Source organism: Peromyscus maniculatus, chromosome 21 (genome assembly GCF_049852395.1).
Source record: "Peromyscus maniculatus bairdii isolate BWxNUB_F1_BW_parent chromosome 21, HU_Pman_BW_mat_3.1, whole genome shotgun sequence".
Lineage (NCBI taxonomy): Eukaryota > Metazoa > Chordata > Mammalia > Rodentia > Cricetidae > Peromyscus > Peromyscus maniculatus.
In genome coordinates this window covers 61853764-61874605 of record NC_134872.1, presented here as the reverse complement: position 1 = coordinate 61874605, position 20842 = coordinate 61853764, and the positions used below count along the sequence as shown (strand labels likewise).

The 20842-nt window shown below is 40.0% G+C and overlaps 1 protein-coding gene across 4 annotated transcripts in view; it reads left to right on the top strand.

The window, feature by feature from the left end:
• Positions 1-7364, top strand: part of Adgrb3 (adhesion G protein-coupled receptor B3) — a 732632-nt gene extending 725268 nt beyond the window's left edge. For 3 of the 4 annotated variants that reach the window (XM_076557962.1, XM_042265766.2, XM_076557963.1), the window contains 2 exons: positions 49-153; positions 6774-7364. In XM_076557962.1, the coding sequence (XP_076414077.1) occupies positions 49-153; positions 6774-6962 (294 nt within the window). In that variant the 3' untranslated portion in view covers positions 6963-7364. The remainder of the gene's footprint in view (positions 1-48; positions 154-6773) is intronic. The other variant, XM_076557964.1, reaches the window with a different exon arrangement.
• Positions 7365-20842: the final 13478 nt, after the last annotated feature.

Below are 20842 nucleotides of genomic sequence, written 5' to 3'. Positions count from 1 at the left end.
ACATGTGAGTCAAATTAGGAATGAGAGCCACCCTGTTCTCTCTTGCAGAAGGTCATGCACACAAGGAAGAGGCACATGGAATTGTTTCAGGAACTAAATCAGAAGTTTCAAACTTTGGACAGATTTCGGGACATACCAAATACAAGCAGTATGGTGAGTATATTCTGCATCCACAGTGCCCCACGTCAAGCTGGGCCACATGTGAGGCCTGCTGTGACCCTTACCCTCCAGGACAACTAAAGAACAAACAAAACAAAAAATAAGAAAAAAAAAAAAAAACTAGTGCACACAGGAACATTAACAATCCCAAAATGCACTTGGGAAAGGTCACCAGAAATGACAAGATTCTTTAGGTATATCATTCTACTTTCAAAGGTCTTCCCTGATAAGCTTTAATTAGGATTAGGTATATATCAAAAACAAGTTGGTTTCATATGGCCATTTTCCCACCAGTTAAAATTCAGTTCAAATCTCCAAAGAGTTTGCTAAATTTTCCCATTGTTATTCTGATGCCTGCCATTTTAAGGCCACAAAAGATAATACTGGTATAAATAAGAAAGCTAAACCAGAATAGTACAATTTTATCTCCAGAAGCCCCATTTGTTTAGGGATGTGAATTTTGGATAAAGGCCAGCATCAGGAACTTGGGTTGTTGGTTGTAACCATTTCCTCCTCATTCATTCATACCACTGCCATCCTAGTATAGGACTCCATGAAATTAACTCTGCGCCGTGACTCAGGGCATGGCACAGTCATCGCTTCAGAGAAGGCTTCATCACCACTGGTAAGTGTACTCTGCCAGGACTCTAGGAATTTGAACTACTTGAAATGGCAGCAAGCAACTACCTGAGCTTGAGCAAGTCTTGCAGGTCTTTGCTCCTAAAGCTTGACTCCCTCTCCTTACATGGGACGCAGAAAGTGGCAATGGATGGTATGTACTGGCTTCAGCCCTTGCGACATTCCAAAAGCAAAGGTGAGGACGCTGGGGTAGACTGGGGTCTGCTGCCTCCCACCAGCTCTTCAGCTCACATGTGGTGTTCCAGGGGCAATGCAACCCCTGGGTAGTTCTTTACCAAACAGTAATAGATAAATGATCAATGGATGGATGGATGTAGGTAGATGGTAGATAGATAGATAGATAGATAGATAGATAGATAGATAGATAGATAGATAGATAGATAGATGATAGATAGATAATAGGTAGGTAGATAGATAGATAGATAGATAGATAGATAGATAGATAGATAGATAATAGATAGGTAGATGGTAGATAGATAGATGATGATGATAGATAGATAGATAGATAGATAGATAGATAGATAGATAGATAGATAGAAGAGATAATAGATAAAATGTTAGAGGTGTATAGATAGATGAAAGATGTAATGTATATTGCTTATACCTATATTACTTCTATTCTCAATATATATGAGTAACATGGTGTTTGATCATCTTCTAATGATTCGTCTATATGTATCTTATGAGTCAGTCTTAGCCAACTGTCTAAGGAAATTAGTGCATGAAAAGCTAAAGGATGAAACACAGATATCCTCATATTTTTTCTTCATTCGTCTCCGTACTTACACATTCCTGGTCATGGTAAGTTACTGGTAAATGGGAAGCATGGATTTATTTCACAGCAATAATAGCTCAGTCAATTTTTAACATCTCTAACACAAATACTAGATATATTGAAGATGTGGACACTTTGTGTTTTGTGAGTGATTCATTCTCATCTACTTCTCCAAATATTAAATCATCAATTTTCAGCTAGCAGCAAATGAGAACAACACCACTGAGATTAGACCTAAATGCATTAGCTGCTCATTTCAGAATATTGAAAGCTAACATGAAAATAAAATGAAGAAACATCGGAACATCATTTTTTTTTAAGCAGAGGTTGTGTTTACAAGTCTGAAAGGCTTATGCAACAGCTACAGCTGACTAGCTGCTATAATATGATTGTAATTTCCCCTTGTTGTGTAAATTACGACAACAACTGGTCTGGGTATTAAATCATTAATGGCACAAATGTCTGTGTCTAGGTTTCCTAACAACCAAAATAGTCTACTAATTACAGCACATCTCTGCAGTAGTGTACCTTTTCCAGAGGAGAATTATAAATATTTACCATCGGGGAGTGGGGAAGAAACAGTCGTTATTGCTGCTTGACTATTGGCCCAGATATCCAAGAATACAAAGAAAGGGTCCTTTATTCAGCCCTGATTAATAATAAACATGCAAATGAGTTCATTATCCTTAATTTAGGCACATAACTTGTAGGGATACATTTGCTAATGAAAAACTGTGTAATTGGGGAGAGAAAAACATTTTTAAGAGAACTCAGTTTCTCTGTCTTGAGGGGAGGGCTGCTACTTGTCAGCAACTGCCCACCACTGCTGATGATAGGCATTATGCAGAACAATAACAGATGGAATCAAAAGAACACTAAAATATAATTTTGTGGTGGTATTGTGTTCCCCAAAATATCGTGTACCTTAATAAACTTATCTGGGGTCAGAGAACAGAAAAGCCACTAGTTAGGCAGTGATAGCACACGCCTTTAATCCTAGCATTCCAGAGACAGAAATCCCTCTGGATCTCTGTGAGTTCAAGGCCACATTGGAAACAGCCAAGCATGGTGACACACGCCTTTAATCCCAGAAAGCCAGCCTTTAATCCCAGATAGTGGTGGTAGAAAGCAGAAAGATATATAAGGCGTGAGGATCAGAAACTAGCAGCATTTGGCTGGTTAAGCATGTGACTGGTTAAGCTTCAGGTTTTCGAGCAGCACAGTTCAGCTGAGATTCGTTCGGGATGAGGACACAGAAGCTTCCAGTCTGAGGAAACAGGACCAGCTGAGGAATTGGCAGGGTGAGATAGCTGTGGCTTGTTCTGTCTCTCTGATCTACCAGCATTGACCCCAATAACTGGCCTCGGGTTTGATTTTATTAATAAAAACTTTTAAGATTCCTGCTACATAATTTAGTCCATTTTCTTACTTCAAGGCAGGAAGATATATGCAACACCCCATGAAGCAATGGGCACTTCTAGATGACCCCAAGATGAAACTCTTTTACCCCGAGTGGTTTCACAATTTAGTCAAGATCTCTTTCCCCCAAGCAGCTTCTAGGAATGCATGATCTTTTAGAACAGTCATCCTCTCTTTTGCTTTGTCTACAAAGGAGAGGATTGGCAAATGAAGGAACCAAAGAAAGGATGATAGTAATGAGGAAGGAACCAAGTAGAAAAGAGATTTGAAGGGACTTAGTCCTACTGGGCCTTTAAGGCATTCCTGGCTCCATCAGCTATTAAGGATGTTCAAACAGCCTGCCATGCTTGGGATGGTTGTGAATTCTCATATTCACCTAACTGATGTGTCCTGGAACCAAATTTGTGTGTTCGGGAGCTCTATGTATGTTGGCTTACAATGGCCCTGTAATTACTAGACTTTTAACACTCCATTGAACCATCTCCTCCTCCTATACGTGAAGTCAGAAGACAAACAATGGTAGTGCAAACTCAGGAACTTATACAAGTCACATCATTTCATACCATTATAGTCAGGCCTCCGTTGAAGCCTTTTCCAGCCTATGTAGCTCTCTCTGTAGAATTCAATGATCCCTTCCAGCTGTTTCACAGTTCAGCATTCACTTGAGCCACAGAATATATGAGGCTCTTTCTCTTAAGAGAGTCTGTACACTACTCCCATTGCCAGACCCAACACACAGGAAGATGAGCAGCTTGTGGGCACTGGCCCTGTCCACTGGCCACTAACTCACTGCCTGCTTGTAGCTGGGTTCTGCAACCATTCCACATGGAAGGACATACCTGTTGAAGGGGCTACCACATATTCATAAATGAGAATGAGAACATGGTCAAGCTGGGAGTGCCTTAGGATAATAACAGAAGTTAGTAAGAAAGCCAATTACAAATAAATACTGAATGTCCCGGAAATTCAATTGATTACACACTGAAAAATAACACTATGCAATTGGTAGCTAGATAGTTTGCCAATGCTTAAACTTGGCGATTTTTGTTCAAGTGCTTGACCATTAACATATTTTTTAAAAGGGGAGAAGGGTTCCATCTGTTCAAAACTTAACAGCAAATGAACTAGCATTTTGAATTCCTGTCAGAGTTGGTATTATTGGATTTTCCAACACACTGAGCAGTCCCAGAAATCTCTTTTAAACACTGCTCTTGTCTAAAATAGATGAGTTCACTCTGGACTTGCTGTGGCAGAATCCATAGTGATGAATCTTTCCTTTGATGGTTGGTTGTTCAGGGCCCCACAGCACCTCCAGACTTTCAACTATTTGCTTCTGCCTACAAAATAAATTCCAAGTTGAGGAGTTTGCTACTCCAAGACCCTCATACTTTGGCTCTGTTCACCATCTGCATGTTTTTGTTTCTGCTCCTTTCTTTCTCATGCCAATTAGAATGAATAAAAGTGACTGTTACCATGGTTTGCCATCTCAGCAGTCCGAATTTTGATATCCTGTATAACCACCCAGCCTCAACCACACATATTCCTACCAACCGTACTTTTCTGTGCCATATTAAATGCCACTGTTCTAGGAAACAATGATGTGCTTCACACAAATAAGCCATCCCTGGACTTCCCTTCGATCTCCTGTATCACTTTTACTGGAACACAGATGTAAAACAGACAAGGAGGAAGTGGGTAAAAGAAGAAGATCATAGAAGGCGAAATTATGATCAACATACATTATTTGCTCAATAGAACCATTCCTTTGTGATATTATTTTACACGAACTCAAAGTATGTAACTTTCATTTGATTATAATCACCTTCCATAATAAATATACTTATTACATAATAAGCATGGATTTAGTTCCTCACTGACACTTAAAAACTGTTTTCAAGTACACAAAGAAGGTATTGATTCACACATGGCATTAACATCTTTACCACACAATACAAAGGCTATCTCTGTTATGAAAGTATTCAAATTCAGGGTTTAGGTAGAAGGAATGCATTGCTCAAGGTCACATTCATATTGTGAGAGGAACTGGTATGTGGACGTATATGTATCGGACTTTTAATCTTGGGTTCCCTAGTGGACCGTTCTGCATTTCCAGATGGGATTTATTATTTTTGCCTTTGGACCTAATATAATAGGCAGGCAAAAGCATCTGGTAAAGAGTACTGGTTGAAGGAAACAGGGCTGAGACATGACATTTTTAGCATGTAAAGCTGAATAATCTCCTTCACCTATCCTAAAAGTTCACACTTCGTTAGATCTTTACTATTAGGTATTTCTCTTTGATTTCTTCATAAGACTAATTCCAGAAAACATCTAATGTACTCAGTATTTTAGGGTTTAATCTATAGATATAACTATTTCTATAGACTATTTTGCTTGTTTATACTTTGATATGAGGTTTGAAGTACTGAGTAGAACCAATATAAAAACCAAGTAACACTGTGTGTTCCATTTAGTAATTGATCATAATGAATTGAAGACCAGATTTGGGGAGGAGGCTAAGGCATTTATGACAACCAGAGTATTTTTATTAATCGGAGTCTCCTATAAACAAAGAATGAGAACACAATTTCAAATGAACTTAGTAATCTTGGAGAATGAATTCAAGGGCTAATCGAAACTAAAAAGAGTTGGAAAGGAACCAGGGGTATGGAAATTGTTTAGTGCAGCCAAGTTCAGTTGTCTCTCATGAATAATGATAAATTTAAATGAAGTTCTGTATCCAATTAAAACCTGGACTAGTGTAAAAATGACAACCTTCACTTGACATTTCCTCTTGCAACATTAAATAAATTCAGCTTTAATCAATACTCTACTTAATTTGGCTTCCTTCAGATTAACTGCTGTTTTTTTCAGTGTTTGGGTTTAATCTTCTTCTAAGGAGTTCTCAGTCATGATTTCCATCTCATTCTTTAATGATATTTAGCTTATTCTGTGCCATTCAAATTCCCCCACTTACACAAATATTTAAGTGACATTGGTTTAAAATGAATCGAATTCACTAGTAAATCTTAGACTATCAGATGAAGGCATTGCTGTGGGAGTTGATTCATTTACTTACTGAGCTCTACAGGATGGCAGCTGTGAAAGCCTGCACACTAAAGCTTGTTTAGTGTGGATCAGTGGGTATACACATGTTGAAATGTTCCCCAGTATTGCTGGATACATTTTCCATACAGCTGTGATCTTTAAAAGGAAGGACAATGGGTCTGTCACTCAACCACATAGAGTATCTTGGAGAGCAAACATCCAAAAAACACAAAGCAAGAGAATATAACAACATATGGATATTAAAATATGCTAATTCCTTGAAGGAGAAAAAGGACTTCTTTTTTTTAGTGAACTCCTACTAGGCTGAATGACTATTTGGCATTAAACAGGATGTCCTGAGAACTAGATTCAGATTTGTTTACTTTGCTAAAATTTCTGCCACAATCTTTAGATTTTCTACACTTAATCTTATCAATGACTTCACTCTCTTTCATATTTCTTTGAACAGTCATAATGACATTCAGATATATCATCTGCTTTGCCTTCCATGTTACTTTCACATCTTTCAATTCCTGAAATATCTTTGATAACTAAGAAAGCATATTCTTCACTTTGTCCCATGAAAGAAAATTTAAATTGAAAATACCCTTTGCAGCTACCCTCAATTTTCAATCATCTCTGAATCCTGTAAACTGTATACTCTCTTTCTGGGAGCATGAGCAAGCAGTAATACTAATCATCCACTAAAGAGCTTTGTTCTTCTTCTCAACAGGAAAACCCAGCAGCAAACAAGAACCCATGGGACACTTTCAAACCCCCCAGCGAATACCAACATTACACCACAATCAATGTCTTAGACACAGAGGCGAAGGATGCTTTGGAGCTGAGGCCTGCAGAGTGGGAGAAATGTCTGAATTTGCCTCTGGACGTGCAAGAGGGTGACTTTCAAACAGAAGTGTAACACCATCAAAGCGAACTGAGGTGGAGACACAATCATTTGACACTGACACTGAGATTGGGGAATCCTGACATTTCCACCTGGACAGTGTGACTTTTCTCTGTCAGGACCTTTCTGTGCCAACATCAGTGTTTGCATATGGTAATTTCTCACTGGTCAGGCTAGTGTACAGTTCTCACCACCCTGTGTTGTAAGTACCCGTGGAATGGATTTGAAGGTAATCTTTCTAGATAAACCTCAAGCAACGATTCATGTTGTAACAGCTTCATGTGGTTTAGTTTTCAGAAAACTTCACCATGAAGCACAATGTATATATTTATGCAGTTTTTAAAGTTTATAACAGTCTGTTTGGCCATTACTACACTTTTTACTTTATAATATAAAAGCAAAGTTTTTGTCATTAAATGAATGTTTGTTGAGCTACATTCTTCATTGCTTTAAATGCAATAAAGTAATAATCTCACTTTTATATGAATAATATATTTCACATCTTTATTATTGCAGTTTTCTCTAGAAGGCTCTGAGTAGCTTTCTCTGCTGCAGCTGTGTATAAAATATTTAAAATGTTGTATGGTGTAAATAAACTTTTGTCTACATATCAGTTTTTTAGTGCATTTTATTTTGGATTTGTTGAACAGGAATTTACATATTTATAAAGTTTTCTTTTTCAATACCGACACTGAAAATGTATTCAGAGTTTTAACAGCATACCATTATTACTCCTTTGAGCCTAATGATTTCTCAATGTAATGACAGGTTTGCATAGTGCTTCTGTATTTCCTACTTAGACACCCTTTGGAACAATGTACCATGTAAATGGGGCTTGTCAGAAATCTGCGACCATCATCCTCTTCATAACGTTATGTTCTTTTCTGTCTTCTGGCAACATGACAAGTGGCAGAAAACAGTAGTTTACTCAACAGAGAATGATGCAGGGAAAATGTGTGAGGTGATTCAGTTTGTTGAATGTTTCACTGAAAACCATTTCTACCGGAGTTCTTTATAACATAAACATCAGTGAACTTCTTTGGGACCTTAAATATCCAATCTGCATACACTCCAGCAGAAGGAAAAGGAGAATGGATGTAATTGTCTCTGGTTTGAAAGTTTGAAGCCTGAGATTAGCCAGTTGTACAAGCAGTGCCCAGTGCCCCCTCTCTCATAGTGATGCCTCTTGCTTGCTCAGACACATGTTCGAGGAAGGTCAAGAAGGCATCCGGCAATTGCCAGGGCCTTTGGGTGGCTGGAGAATGTATCTTGCAGTCCGAAGCATTGAAGGTAACGGGAAGAAGATGAGGGGTATCCTCAAATGTCCTCAAATGCTTAATTTGATTAGCTTTTAGTTACACCTGAGCTGTGTGGTCTGTGTTTGGAACTCATGTAGATCAGTTCCTTCTCCTGGCAACCTTGGCGACCTTGAGGGACCCTGGGGGACCCTGGTACTTAGGTTGCGAAGGAGAGACAATGGTGCTTCAGTCTTCAAGTGCGCCTCTGAGCTGGAGCCTTAACCACACAGCTCAGGCAGAACCCCTGTCCCACGCTGAAAATGTTCTCAGTGTCAAGGTGTTGAAAGTATATTTTTAATCAGATTTTAAAGATAAAAGTGGTATCATTATGCAAAAAAGGAGTATAACATAAAGATTTTTTCAATAAATTAAATGCTAATTATGATATAATTGTAGAGTCTATTGAATTTATAAGATGACTTTTTTGGTGAGAAGGAATATTTGATAAACCTTCCCCTTCTCTGACTCTTTCTCCTCCTTTTTATCCCACCCTACATCTCTCTCTTACATATGTACACACACGTGTCTCTTTGTGTGTGTGCACATACATTAGGACTTATAGTTCTCTGCTCCATCTCAGAAACCTATAGCTATGAATGCAACTGTATAGAAAGTCACTCACTCCAATTTGTAAAATCTAAAATTTTTGAAAAATTGCATTAGTCAGATGTTTCAAAATATAAATTCAATAAGTTTTAAAACGTAGAAGTTCAATACATTAATGTTTCTTCTAAATATTTACTATCCTAAAATAAACCCTTACATTTCTAGTAATTCAGTATTTCGTGGCTGTTAATCAGAAATTGCTTACCAAGATAACTGGGGCTGGAAGTTTGGGTTTGCTAGGAGGCATGCCAAGTTACCAGCATGGTTGATTTCTCTGCTTTTGTTTTTTTAATCCATATTTTAAAAATACAGATTGAAAGGTCCTTAGGAATCTGAAGTTCAGGAAGCCTCATTCTAGTCGGTCCCATTCTTTCCCATACCTGTGTGCCTGCACACAGGCGCGCTCACACACACACACACACACACACACACACACACACACACACACACACACATGTTCAAGGCTGAGTTGCAGCTGTCTCCTTCGATGGGGACTACCATCCAGTCTCGGACACTTCCTTCCCAACTGATTTGTACTCAGAACCCTCCAGGCTCTTTGTGCCCTTGCACTAGGCAGTGTTTACTCTTTCCACATGTCTACATTTCACTTCTACTTCAAGTGAAACATGAATTTCATCTTGATGACGTTTTCCACAATTTCCTGAGCTACAATGAATTCCTCCTGTGAACTCTCTGGATACTGTTTCTGTACTTCTTTTAGGACCTCCCAGCCTTCTACCTTGTTACTTTTTCTGATATCCCCTGGTAGACTGTAAGTGCCTAAAGGGCAGATTTCATGTTGGATCCATTTTGTATTTCTTAAGGGACCTAGCACAATAAATTTCACACAATAAATGTTTGTTAAATTATTTGTGGCATTTATTTTAGTATTTCTTACAGCCATGTACATCAAGTCAAACACTAAAAAGTATTGAACAACTATGATGGATTTGCTACTATCTTAGGCAGTTAGAATTCTGTTGGATCTATGTTTTAGGTAGCTGAAACTGATTGGAAATATCAGACACTCGTGCAAAATAAGCAATATTATATAAGCATTAATAAATGCTTATTACCATGTACCATCTCTTTCTGTTCTTAGGAATAACATGTAAACCAACAAACAATTATTCTGTGGGACTGGAGAGATGGCTCAGTGGTTAAGAGCACTTTATTGCTCTTTCAGATGACCCAGGTTTAGTTCTCAGCACTCAGGTGGCTCACAACTACCAATAACTGTCTCTTGGCCTCTGGCCTCCAGGGGTTCCACACACACATACACATACTTATACAAATACACACTTAACACACACATACACATACCTACAGACCCATACCTGCACACATACACCTACACACACTCACACCTACACACACACATACCTATAGACACTTACCTACATACATACATACCTACACACAAATCTACAAATACATACCTACACACATATACCTACACACACACACACACCTACACACACACATACCTACATATATACTTACCTACACACATACATACACATACCTATACACATACCTACACACACACCTACACACACACACACACACACCCATTCATGTATTGATTATCATAAATAGCGAGGCTAAGAGCCCTACTGAAGCTCACCATAAATAAATGATGCCCCCAGTATGACAGCTAAGGTCTTCTGGCTCCTAGGCTGCAGCCATTTCCCTGACAGTGTTTTTTCCACTTAGCCCCTTCAGATGATGAAGTTCTACATTTTGACTGCACATGTTCTGTGGGAATATTTTCAGATAAGAAACAGAGGCTTTAGAACGGAAGCATACCAGCTGTCATAGGGTAGAAGAACTGGAGTCGCTCTAGGAGAAATCTGCCACCTGTCCAGAGTAGCAGGCGATCCTGATTGGATCTGCCTATTGTCCTCAGTGTGGTTTGACTTGTTCTTGATCTAGGTAGAGATAATACTCCAGTGGTTTTGTTACCACCCATTCATGAGCAACACGAGGCCAATAAGCCAACTTGAGCTTCTGTCTTCAGCCCATCTGTAGAAATCAGCCGTCAGGATTAAAAAATCGGTTATTAAACCCATGCTTCAGAAAGTTTAGTGTGTACATTTAAAATCCTCCTCAGTTTCTAAAAAAAAAAAAAAAAGGTACCAGTCTCTTGTTTTCTACAGTTCCCGTCAGCATCCACTAATGAAATTCCACAAATTCCTCATAGGTCATGAAAGTTACAAAATGAATGTGTCTCCAGTGTCTCTGTCTACACAAAGGTTTCCATGGTGACAAAACCATCTTGTCCCTGAGATCCTTCTAGGGTCAGATTTGCAGCTATGATAAGTGCAGCGGTAAATAGATTACAGAACCAAGAAAATTAGAATGTAGGAATGGACAAAAAAAAAAAAAGTCTGGAAATTGATGAGAACGTCAATCAATTGAACGTGTCAAACAACCAGTGTAGAGTTAGAGAAAGAGATTCCTTTGAAATATTGCTATGGGAGCCAGGGCCTTGCTGCAAGGCTAACAGGCCAAGCATGTCAGAGGTCAGGCAGAACCTTTTCTTTGTGGTTGTCGAGAAAAGGAGAATCAAAAGCCGGGTGTGGGAGGGAGCAAGTTGGGGAATTCTCTCTTTTTATGCAAAGTCATGTGGTGGTATTGTGTTCCCCAAAATATTGTGCACCCTAATAAAATTATCTGGGGTCAGAGACAGAACAACCATTAGATACAAAGGCTAGAAAATGGTGGCACTCACACCTTTAATCCTAGCACTCCAGAGGTAGAAATCCCTCTGGATCTCTGTGAGTTCAAGGCCTCATTGGAAACGGTCAGGCATGGTGGCACACGTCTTTAATCCCAGGGAGTGGTGGTAGAAAGAAGAAAGGTATATAAGGCATGAGGACCAGAAACTAGAAGCATTTGGCTGGTTAAGCATTTGGCTGATTAAGCTTTCAGGCTTTCTAGCAGCAGTTCAGCTGAGAGCCATTGGGATGAGGACACAGAAGCTTCCAGTCTGAGGAAACAAGATCAGCTGAGAAGCTGGCCAGGTGAGGTTAGCTGTGGCTTGTTCTGTCTCTCTGATCTTCCAGCCTTCAACCCAATACCTGGCTCAGGCTTGTTTTTATTAATAAGAACTTTTAAGATTCATGCTACAAAGTCACCTCTGAGAAGGGGGTTCTTCTACCTCCCAGAGCTTGATTCCTTTTTTAAAAAAACTTGTTTAAACTCAAGGATAATTCAAAGATCAGAGCCTGGAGAAAACAAGCTGCCTAATTACACTTTGATTAAATTATCAAATACTCTGTTCAGATTGGTAGCAGGAACTAAAGATTCAGTTTCTGAGACCAAAAGTAGGAATTTGGAAGATCTATATCTAGCCTCCTCATGGAACTTGTAAACAAGCAGTTCATCCACAGGCTCGCCTAAGAAATTCAAGGAAGGAGAGATCTTTGTAAGAAGCAGTTTCTAGAACACAAATGGCTAGATGCTTGCTCTTTTCCAAATGCATAGTATTCCAGAACAGTCTCGCCCCAATATATGAAAGCTGGATGCAGAATGCTAGGAAACTGAAGAGTGACAGATGGTTCCATGATTGCAAGGAGTACAAATTTGGGAGGGACTTCCAGAAGCATGATCCTGGGTCAAGGATCAGCAAGACCAAGAGGGTTAAAATCAAAAGAAGAGGGGTATATATTGGTCAGGACCAAAGGGACTTCATCCTAGGCAAAATGCATCTGCCTTCTTTCACTAATATCAGAGTCACTCGTGGGACCTTTGTCCAGCTGCGAAACTCTTAGCTTTTAAATGTTTATGTGTTTGTAATTTTTCTAAATTTCTAAGAGAGAAACAACTCGGCTTACCTTCAGACAATCGGTGCAGTTGTGCCTTGCAATGGATACCATAATGCCAAGACGAATCCATATACATAGGCTCAGATAAAGTTCAAAATGATCACAGATAGAAATTAAGCCTGTTGAAATGAGAGGAATGATTTCATAATTGCCATTGTTCACCCAACAGTGATTAAGAGAAAGCATTGTCTTAGAAAAAAAAAAAAAAAAAAAGGCATGGCTCTTTAGCAGAACTAATTCCAAAGTGACAGTGGTAAATGCTACCAGCGAAAGGACAGCACCTACTTTTGTTTTTAAAAATGCATTTACTTTTCTTTTATGTGTATGGGTGTTTTGCCAGCATTGATGTCAGTTCAGCACATGCATGCAGGTCCCTCAGAGGCCAGAAGAAGGCACGGATTCCCCAGAACCGGAATAACAGATGGTTGTGAGACACCTTGTGGGTGCTGGGAATCAAACCCTGGTTCTCTTGACAATCAGCTAGTCCTTTTAATCACTGAGCCTCCTTGTCAGCCCCAACAGATGCTGTTATTCTGAGCTTGCCCATCACCTCTTGACCTAGACTCCTGCTTGTTTCTGTAGTGCCGGGATGCTGTTTTGGACATGTTGAAAAGGTGCAACTCTGGTTTGTAAGTCAGTCCTTAAAATGTCAGGAAGAGCTTACATCTAGGGACAAAGTCAAAAGTCACAATGGGAGCAATATTGCAATAAGAGAAAGGTCTAGAACTCAGTCTGAGCTGAAACAAAGGACTGGAAAGCTTTTAAGAGCAGGGAGGTAGGTATAAGTGTGTCTACTAATTTCCCAAGCAACAAAAAGTCCCTTCTATTTTTATGTCAAGAGACACAAAGCTTAAACTAGCAGTAAGACTCCTGACAAATGAGACTGCTGCCTCCCATGGAATTACAAGGTGGACACACGTTCTTCCTTGAATATTACATTTCAAAGGGATGGTTCCCACATCCTTGAGAAAAAGCCTCTGGCAGGTAAAACGGGTGTGAATCTGTTTTAAAATTTTATATCCCAGAGAGGCAGATAAAGAATTTACAAGTTTTCCAAAGCGAAGGCTGTAAGAAAAGTGAGATCAGAGAAATAGTGCAGGAAGAGACTTGTCTAAAGTTTAGTCAAGTTGGGGAGAACATTAAGGCACTCTGGGTACAAGTCAACTAGGAGAGCAGTACCAGAAAAGGAGGTATATTGAAGAACCCTGTCACAGACTTAGTGGTACAGAACAGTCACCTCAAAGCAACCAGAGCATCTGCAATTCTCCACTTTCCGTAAGAACAGAAGTTGCTGTGTCAAAACAGATCTCCTCTTGGAGACCACCCACACAGCACATGAAGACTCTTGGAGAACCAAGATCTGCCTCAAAACCACCCACTCACAGTTGAAGGGCAGACCTCCATTCTGGGGTGACTTTCCAAAGAAGGAAAGAGGCACAGTTGACAATCAAAGGTCAGTATTTCAATCCCCATGCTTTTGTTTTGCCAACTCAAAATGTACCCATTTTCAGAAACAAACAAAAATGCCTGAGCTAGTATGGATCTCTTCCTACACCCCAGAAATTTAGATTTATGCTCCGAAGGTCATGAGACATTTTAAATATGTGCTGGAATAAAATATTATCCAAAAAGTAATAATAAACTTGTGTTCTATTCTGAACTGGAGAGGTGGGTGACTTACAAAGATATATACATTAATTTATTCAACACATTTATTTCAAACCTGTGGCAGGCATTACACATCCTTAAGCGCTAGTGATTCAATCATGAACAAGAAACAGTACCTATTTTCAAGGGACTTAGCATCGTTGAGAGCACGCAGGCAGACAGAATTTTAATAACATAATAGAGCTGCATTGGAGAGAGGAGAGGATGCTATGAGAACACTGGAAAATGTCCAGATACATACAAATAAAAAACACCAAGAAGGATAATCAAGGTGACAGAGCTATGCCAGCCCTAAAATGGCTGCCTTGAGGTCCTAGACTCTGTCTTGGGGCTGTGCCATGTGATGGCTCTGAGCTCCAAGCAACCAGTGTAAATATAGAAACCGCAATTAGTTGTGCAGTTCACAGTGTCTCCAAGATAGATGCCGGCATCTCCTCTGTGAAATGAAGACTCAAGAAGAGCTTCTTAAGAAGTGCCATGCTCCATTCCATGTCAACAGTAGCAGCATTACATCTGTCCTGAGTTCTACAGAGGTATCTTTATGTCCTGTCTTACACAACAAGGTGGTCTGTAACTTAAGCATCAACACAAGTAGACCATAAACATGGTGTTTATTTACTCACCCTAGACATCACTTTCCTGGTATTTTTGAAAGTGAGATTAACATTTAAATTGGTAGACTTTGAGAAAAGCAGTTTATTCCCCTGGTGTGGTGGGCCTCATCACATCAGTTAAAGAGGAAAAGATTGATTTGCCTTTAGACATAGATTCTTCATCCTAACTACCTCCACTCTATAGCTGCGACATCAGCTCTTTCTTGAGTCCTGCTGCTAGGCTGCCCTACAGATACTTGTCTTGCCAGGCCCCCACAATCACATGACTTGATTCTTAAAAGTAAATCTCTCTCTTTTCATGTATACACATTTTCTTATTCTTTTGGAGAATCCTACAGCTAAACATATATAACAATGAATCACAATTGGAAACATTTTCAGTCAAATCAAACATGCATAAGAATAAAGGCCCTTTTATAATCTGGATAGAAAACAACAAAACAAGCAAACAAACAAACATAGAATACCTCTTTCTTTTCTGTAGCTGAAGTTTCTCTCCAGGTCCTACCAAGCCCCAGCAGTCCCACTGCCCCACTTATAAAATAATCACTCAGAAGCTTATATTAATTAAAATTGCTCAGCCATTAGCTCAGGCTTATTACTGACTAACTCTTACACTTAAATTAACCCATAATTCTTATTTATGTTTAGCCACATGGCTTGGTACCTTTTCTAATTCTGCCTTCACATCTTGCTTCCTCTGTGTTTGGCTGGTGCCTCCTGATTCAGCCTTCCTGTTCCCAGAATTCTCTTCTCTGTTTGTGCTGCCTATACTTCCTGCCCGGCTACTGGCCAATCAGCATTTTATTTATTAACCAATCAGAGCAACACATTCACAGCATGCAGAGCGATATCCACAGCACTTTTCCACATGGGAATTCATTCATGCTCAGGAACTCTTAACATCAAGCCTCTGGCAATAATTAAGCTCCTTCCAAAAGATTATGATCTGTGTACAAATGTTTACTTAATAATAAAAATTAACCTAATAGCATAGTCTCTCACTATTTTTATTTTGCAAAGACAGACTGAGGTCTATGAAACAGGTGATGGGTGGCTCAACAAAGTCTCATCATCAATTGAGACAAGTCAGCCAGAAAAATATTGAAGAAGTCTGGAAGAATGACTGAGAACATCCTCAAAACCCAAGTTTGAGTTTGGTTCAACCTAAGAGCACAGGTGACAGAGATCCCAGTTCTATATAAAATATAAAAAGGGTGACATTTACTTATAGTATTATCATGTATTCAAAATCGGTTTGTTTTTAAGTTCAGTGTTTAAGATACATTTAATCTTTTAAGTGGGCAGGGATTGCTGGGGATGGAACCTATGGCCTTGGGCATGACCAGGCGAGCATTCCAAAAACTGAGCCACATTCCCAGCCCAGCATATGACTTTTAAGTGACGCAATTTTTTTTCACTGATATGTACAGGATAAACTCTCTCCAAAATACAATCCAGGGTAATTAGTATTAGTTTCTCAATTAGACAAGTAGGGCCTAAAAATTGTGAGTTTAATGTTGTTTTTGATGATAATTCGATAATTGTGGAGAAGAGATCTGTTCTACTCATTTTATTTCATGGCCATAACATCATATAAAGAGAGAAGGATGCTGCAGGAGGTGACTGACATCTGTTAGTTCTGTAGACTGGGGAGGAAGACAACATAGTCCATCAAGAAATCACAGCAAATCGTTAATAGAGAGAGGAGCTGGGAGAGTTTGCTTTTGTCCCACAAGGGATTCCCTGGTATTTCCTTGGAACATTATGGAAAACTTCAACTCTTGGGGCATAATTAAGACAGCTAGCTTATCAAGCAATCATAAATAAAAGGTACATATTGTCTTGAGGGATGTTTTTATTTATTTGGGGATCTGTTTCTCCTTGTAGAATTGCGATTAAAGTGTGGGGGAAAAGAATGCAAAAGCAGTCAAAGAAAGATGAGTTGTGTACCCACAGCTCACCAGCATTTCTATCAAATGCTGCTCTAAGTCCGGTCGTGGTACTTTGTTGTTGTTGTCTGGGAACGGAAGCAAGGACCTTGGTCATACCAAACAAGTGTTCCATCACTGAGCTGCGTTCCCCAAGGCCTGCCTCATATTTTTCAATGCAATGCCTAGCGACTACTAGTTCTAATTCTTACAAAGAATAAAGTGCTGTCCCCCCAAAATAAAAACTGCATCAATAACTTTCTTCAATATTAGCCCAGGGAAAGAGTAATTCTGGAGATAGAAATGTCAAGTGGGCTGTGTATATTGGCAGATAAAGTTTGGTATCCTCCTCAAAATGGTAATCCACAGTTGCCATTTGTGTTACATAAACAGGACAAGGTGAACGAGTTTAGATCTATTTCTATACGAACGCTGACTGCCTGCTGTCTTTAATTACAACAGCTAAGTGTTTACCCAGTGAGTTCCGTGCTGGAGCCTGACAGGGTTTTTCCGAGGCTGCCCTGGCTTCATTTTCTCCTTCACTGGAACACAGGGAAACTGAGCACCAGAGGCAGCTGGCTGCACCCTTCTCCAACAACCCCATCCTCTCACCGACCCAGAGCTCTGAAAAGCAGAATCAGGGAAGCAGAGCCACACCTGCCCTTAGCATTTAGGCATCTCAAGACTCAGCAGGAAGATTCTGCTACCGCACTTTTCTAAAAACAGGAATATTCTCGAGGACCCTCATCAACTTCTATTATGAGATTATTATGGCAGGAAGTATTCCTTGCTTTTGTTTTAGGATCTTGGGGGCATGGTTTTAGGAGCTTTTAGGCAACTGTTCATTTTCCTCTATATTCAAAGTTCTGAAGATCCAATCTCCAGACAGATAAACTGTATCAGATGCCCCATCTGATGAGCGGAGTTGAGCAGAGCATCTCTTGCGCAATCTCATCCCTGGACTGTCATCAGATGGCTGACATCTGGTCCCACTTTTCTTCATGGAGTGGTGCAAGCAGTAAGCCTACCCATTTGTCATGCTTCGGATTGATACTCTCAACACTATCGTGGGCTCTCAGCATTGCTCACCTGCGCACTCCCTTGCCAGGAAGCTCATTTAGTCGGCTGCCTTAGAGAGAAAGGGGGTGAGGTGCGTATGAAACTGTTCTGGCCACTCACATGAGTGGTGCTTGTGTTGGAGTGCCAGTCTCAGCACGGACCGAGTGCTTTGCGCTTAATGCAGAGAAGCACGGAGGAGGAGGAAGCCAAACAAACCTCTACCCTGCCAAGCTTGGCAGAGAACCACAGAGCACTTCACAGAAACCCATTCTGGTCCTCCTCAACAGGGACCAGACACTGGTTATTGGCACTGTTTGTTTGAATTGAGGTGCAGAATATTTATCTGATGAAAAAATTTTAGGCTCTCAAAATACGCAAATTTTAAGTCTCATGTGATATTTCTCAGGGCAGGCCCCAAAGCATCAGGTCCTAGAGAGAGATCATTTCATATCATTTCTCCTAAAAGATAGTCCAAGGAAATTAGTATTACCATTATCAGTAACCATACGGCACACATATTTCTCAGGAACTCAAGCAGAGAACCTTGATGTTTATGCCACATGTTTCTGGGACATCACAGAGCTGAGGCTGCACATCTTTCTGTTGAGATCGACATTATGACAGCCACGTGTTTATGAGCAGAATGCTAGCCCTCGCCTACAATTCCAAAAAGCTTCGCTTCAGCACAGCTGTGCAGAGACCTTCCTGGACCTATTTTAATTAGTATCATTAACTTCCTATTTTTCAGCCCTAGCATTGTAGAGTTTCCAGAATTTATTTGACACTCAGAAAAAAATCTCTGAATATCATTTCATCATTGGGAGAAATTCTCCTGCTTTATTGGTGCATCCAAAGAAAACTCCTAGACACTCACCGGCACTTATCTAGCTGCATATAATAAATAGTCCTGCATATTCTATATGCTTGTATGCCCCTGATCAGACAATGGAAGTCTAGATATGTTTGATGTGTTGAGCATGAAGAGAGTTGAACAGTCTTCTCCATTTCTTGTTCATAGCCAAAGATCCAAATCAAGGTCATTTAGAAATGGGTCCTCTTCTAAGTCCCAAGTTATGTTTACATACACCTCATCATTTCAAAATTCTACATATCAGAAGTCCTTATGCTAACAAATTTATTTTAAAACGTGATGGAAGATACTGTTTTCAAAATACAAATTAGATAATAACATCAATTTACCAGTCTGCCTGGCAATCAATGATTTTGTTTTTATGATCATTATTTTTAGGGACCAACGGATGAGGAACTAGACAGAGGAAGAAAGGCAGAAAGAAAAGGAGGAAGGAGAGAAAATGAGAATAGGAGTGAGAGAGAATTGTCAGCTGAGTTGAGAGAAACACAAAGGTATACATAGAAAGCAATCTGGAGACAAAACAACTCTGTGCTTCTCTCCTTGCCAAAAGCATGGAAGACTCCTGGGGACCACAAAGCATCCACACTGTGGAGGGAAACTGAGAAAAAGAAGGAAGTGCTGAGGTGCAGTGGGATGGCAAGGCATGGTAAACCTTTGAAGGGGAAGAAAAGTACAGGTGATGGAGACCGTGATAAGTCACCAGCAGGGATGGGGAACCGCCGGGTGCTTTCAAAGGCTGGCCTCGGGGCCAGCCCAGCTGTGTGCCAGCTGTTATTGTGAGAAACGAATGAAGCTCCTGTTTCTTCTAACACAGAATTTTCATCTATGTCTCTAGAGAAAACTGGTTCTCTAGTAGTGCATATTGTCTTAGTTACGGCTTCTATTGCTGTGATGATACACCATGACCAAAAAGCAAGTTGGGGAGAAAAGGGTTTATTTGGCTTACACTTCCGTATTGCTGTTCATTGTTGAAGGAAGTCAGGAGAGGAACTCAAACAGGGCAAAATCTTAGAGGCAGGAGCTGATGCAGAGGCCATGGAGGGATGCTGCTTACTGATTTGCTTCCCCTGGCTTGTTCAGCCCACCTTCTTATAGAACCCAGGACCACCAGCCCTGAGATGGCACCACCCTCCATGGGCTGGGCCCTCCCCCATCAATCACTAACTGAGAAAATGCCTTACAGCTTGATCTCATGGAGGCACTTCGTCAACTTCCTCTCTGATGACTCTAGCTTGTGTCAAGTTGACACACAAAACCAGCCAGTACACATGGTTTAACGTAATGGCAAAAACATTATTGCACCATAGAAACATTAGGAGTGTCTGGAGAAAATCACGCCATTTTCCAAGCTGCTTGAGGTACATTTCTGTATATTGCTAAAGTAGCAATCAAGATTAAGCACACAATCACTCAGGCTCATTTCCTGACTCCTTGTAAGAATAAGCACTTTATTCCCAGTGGGTTGAAGGGAGCAATTGTTCCGATTAGCTATGTAGGAAGGATTAAAAGAGTCTGTCGGACAGAAAAATATGTGGCCAAGGAGAAAAGGAGAAAGAAAGTAGAGAACATGGGCATGTTCCTACTTCCTGGGAGTGTAGGAAATAAGGCAGCCAAGTGGATGGATGAAGCACAATATACTTACTCTGTGGTCTCCTGAGAGTCTAAATTAGAGTCTACAATTCTGATGAAGAATCTGACTCCTAAAATGTATATACACCATGATTCATTAGATTAGAAAAATATCCAAAGGTAACATTGATGACATTTGCATCAGTGAAGAAGGAATATGACTGTATTCCCACAGCAGAAGTTCCTAAACCCTAAGTCTTATGGGATACTGCAGTAACGCCAGCCCTGGTTAGAAGGAATGTCCACAGTTCTACACTTCCTTCCTATGGGGAGACATTCACTATGATGTATACCTCATCTCACTCTTAAGTAAAAATAGCTTAGAGCATTATTTTTCCTTTACTTAGTAAATGTTTCTTTTGAATGATAGTTTTTTTATTATTATT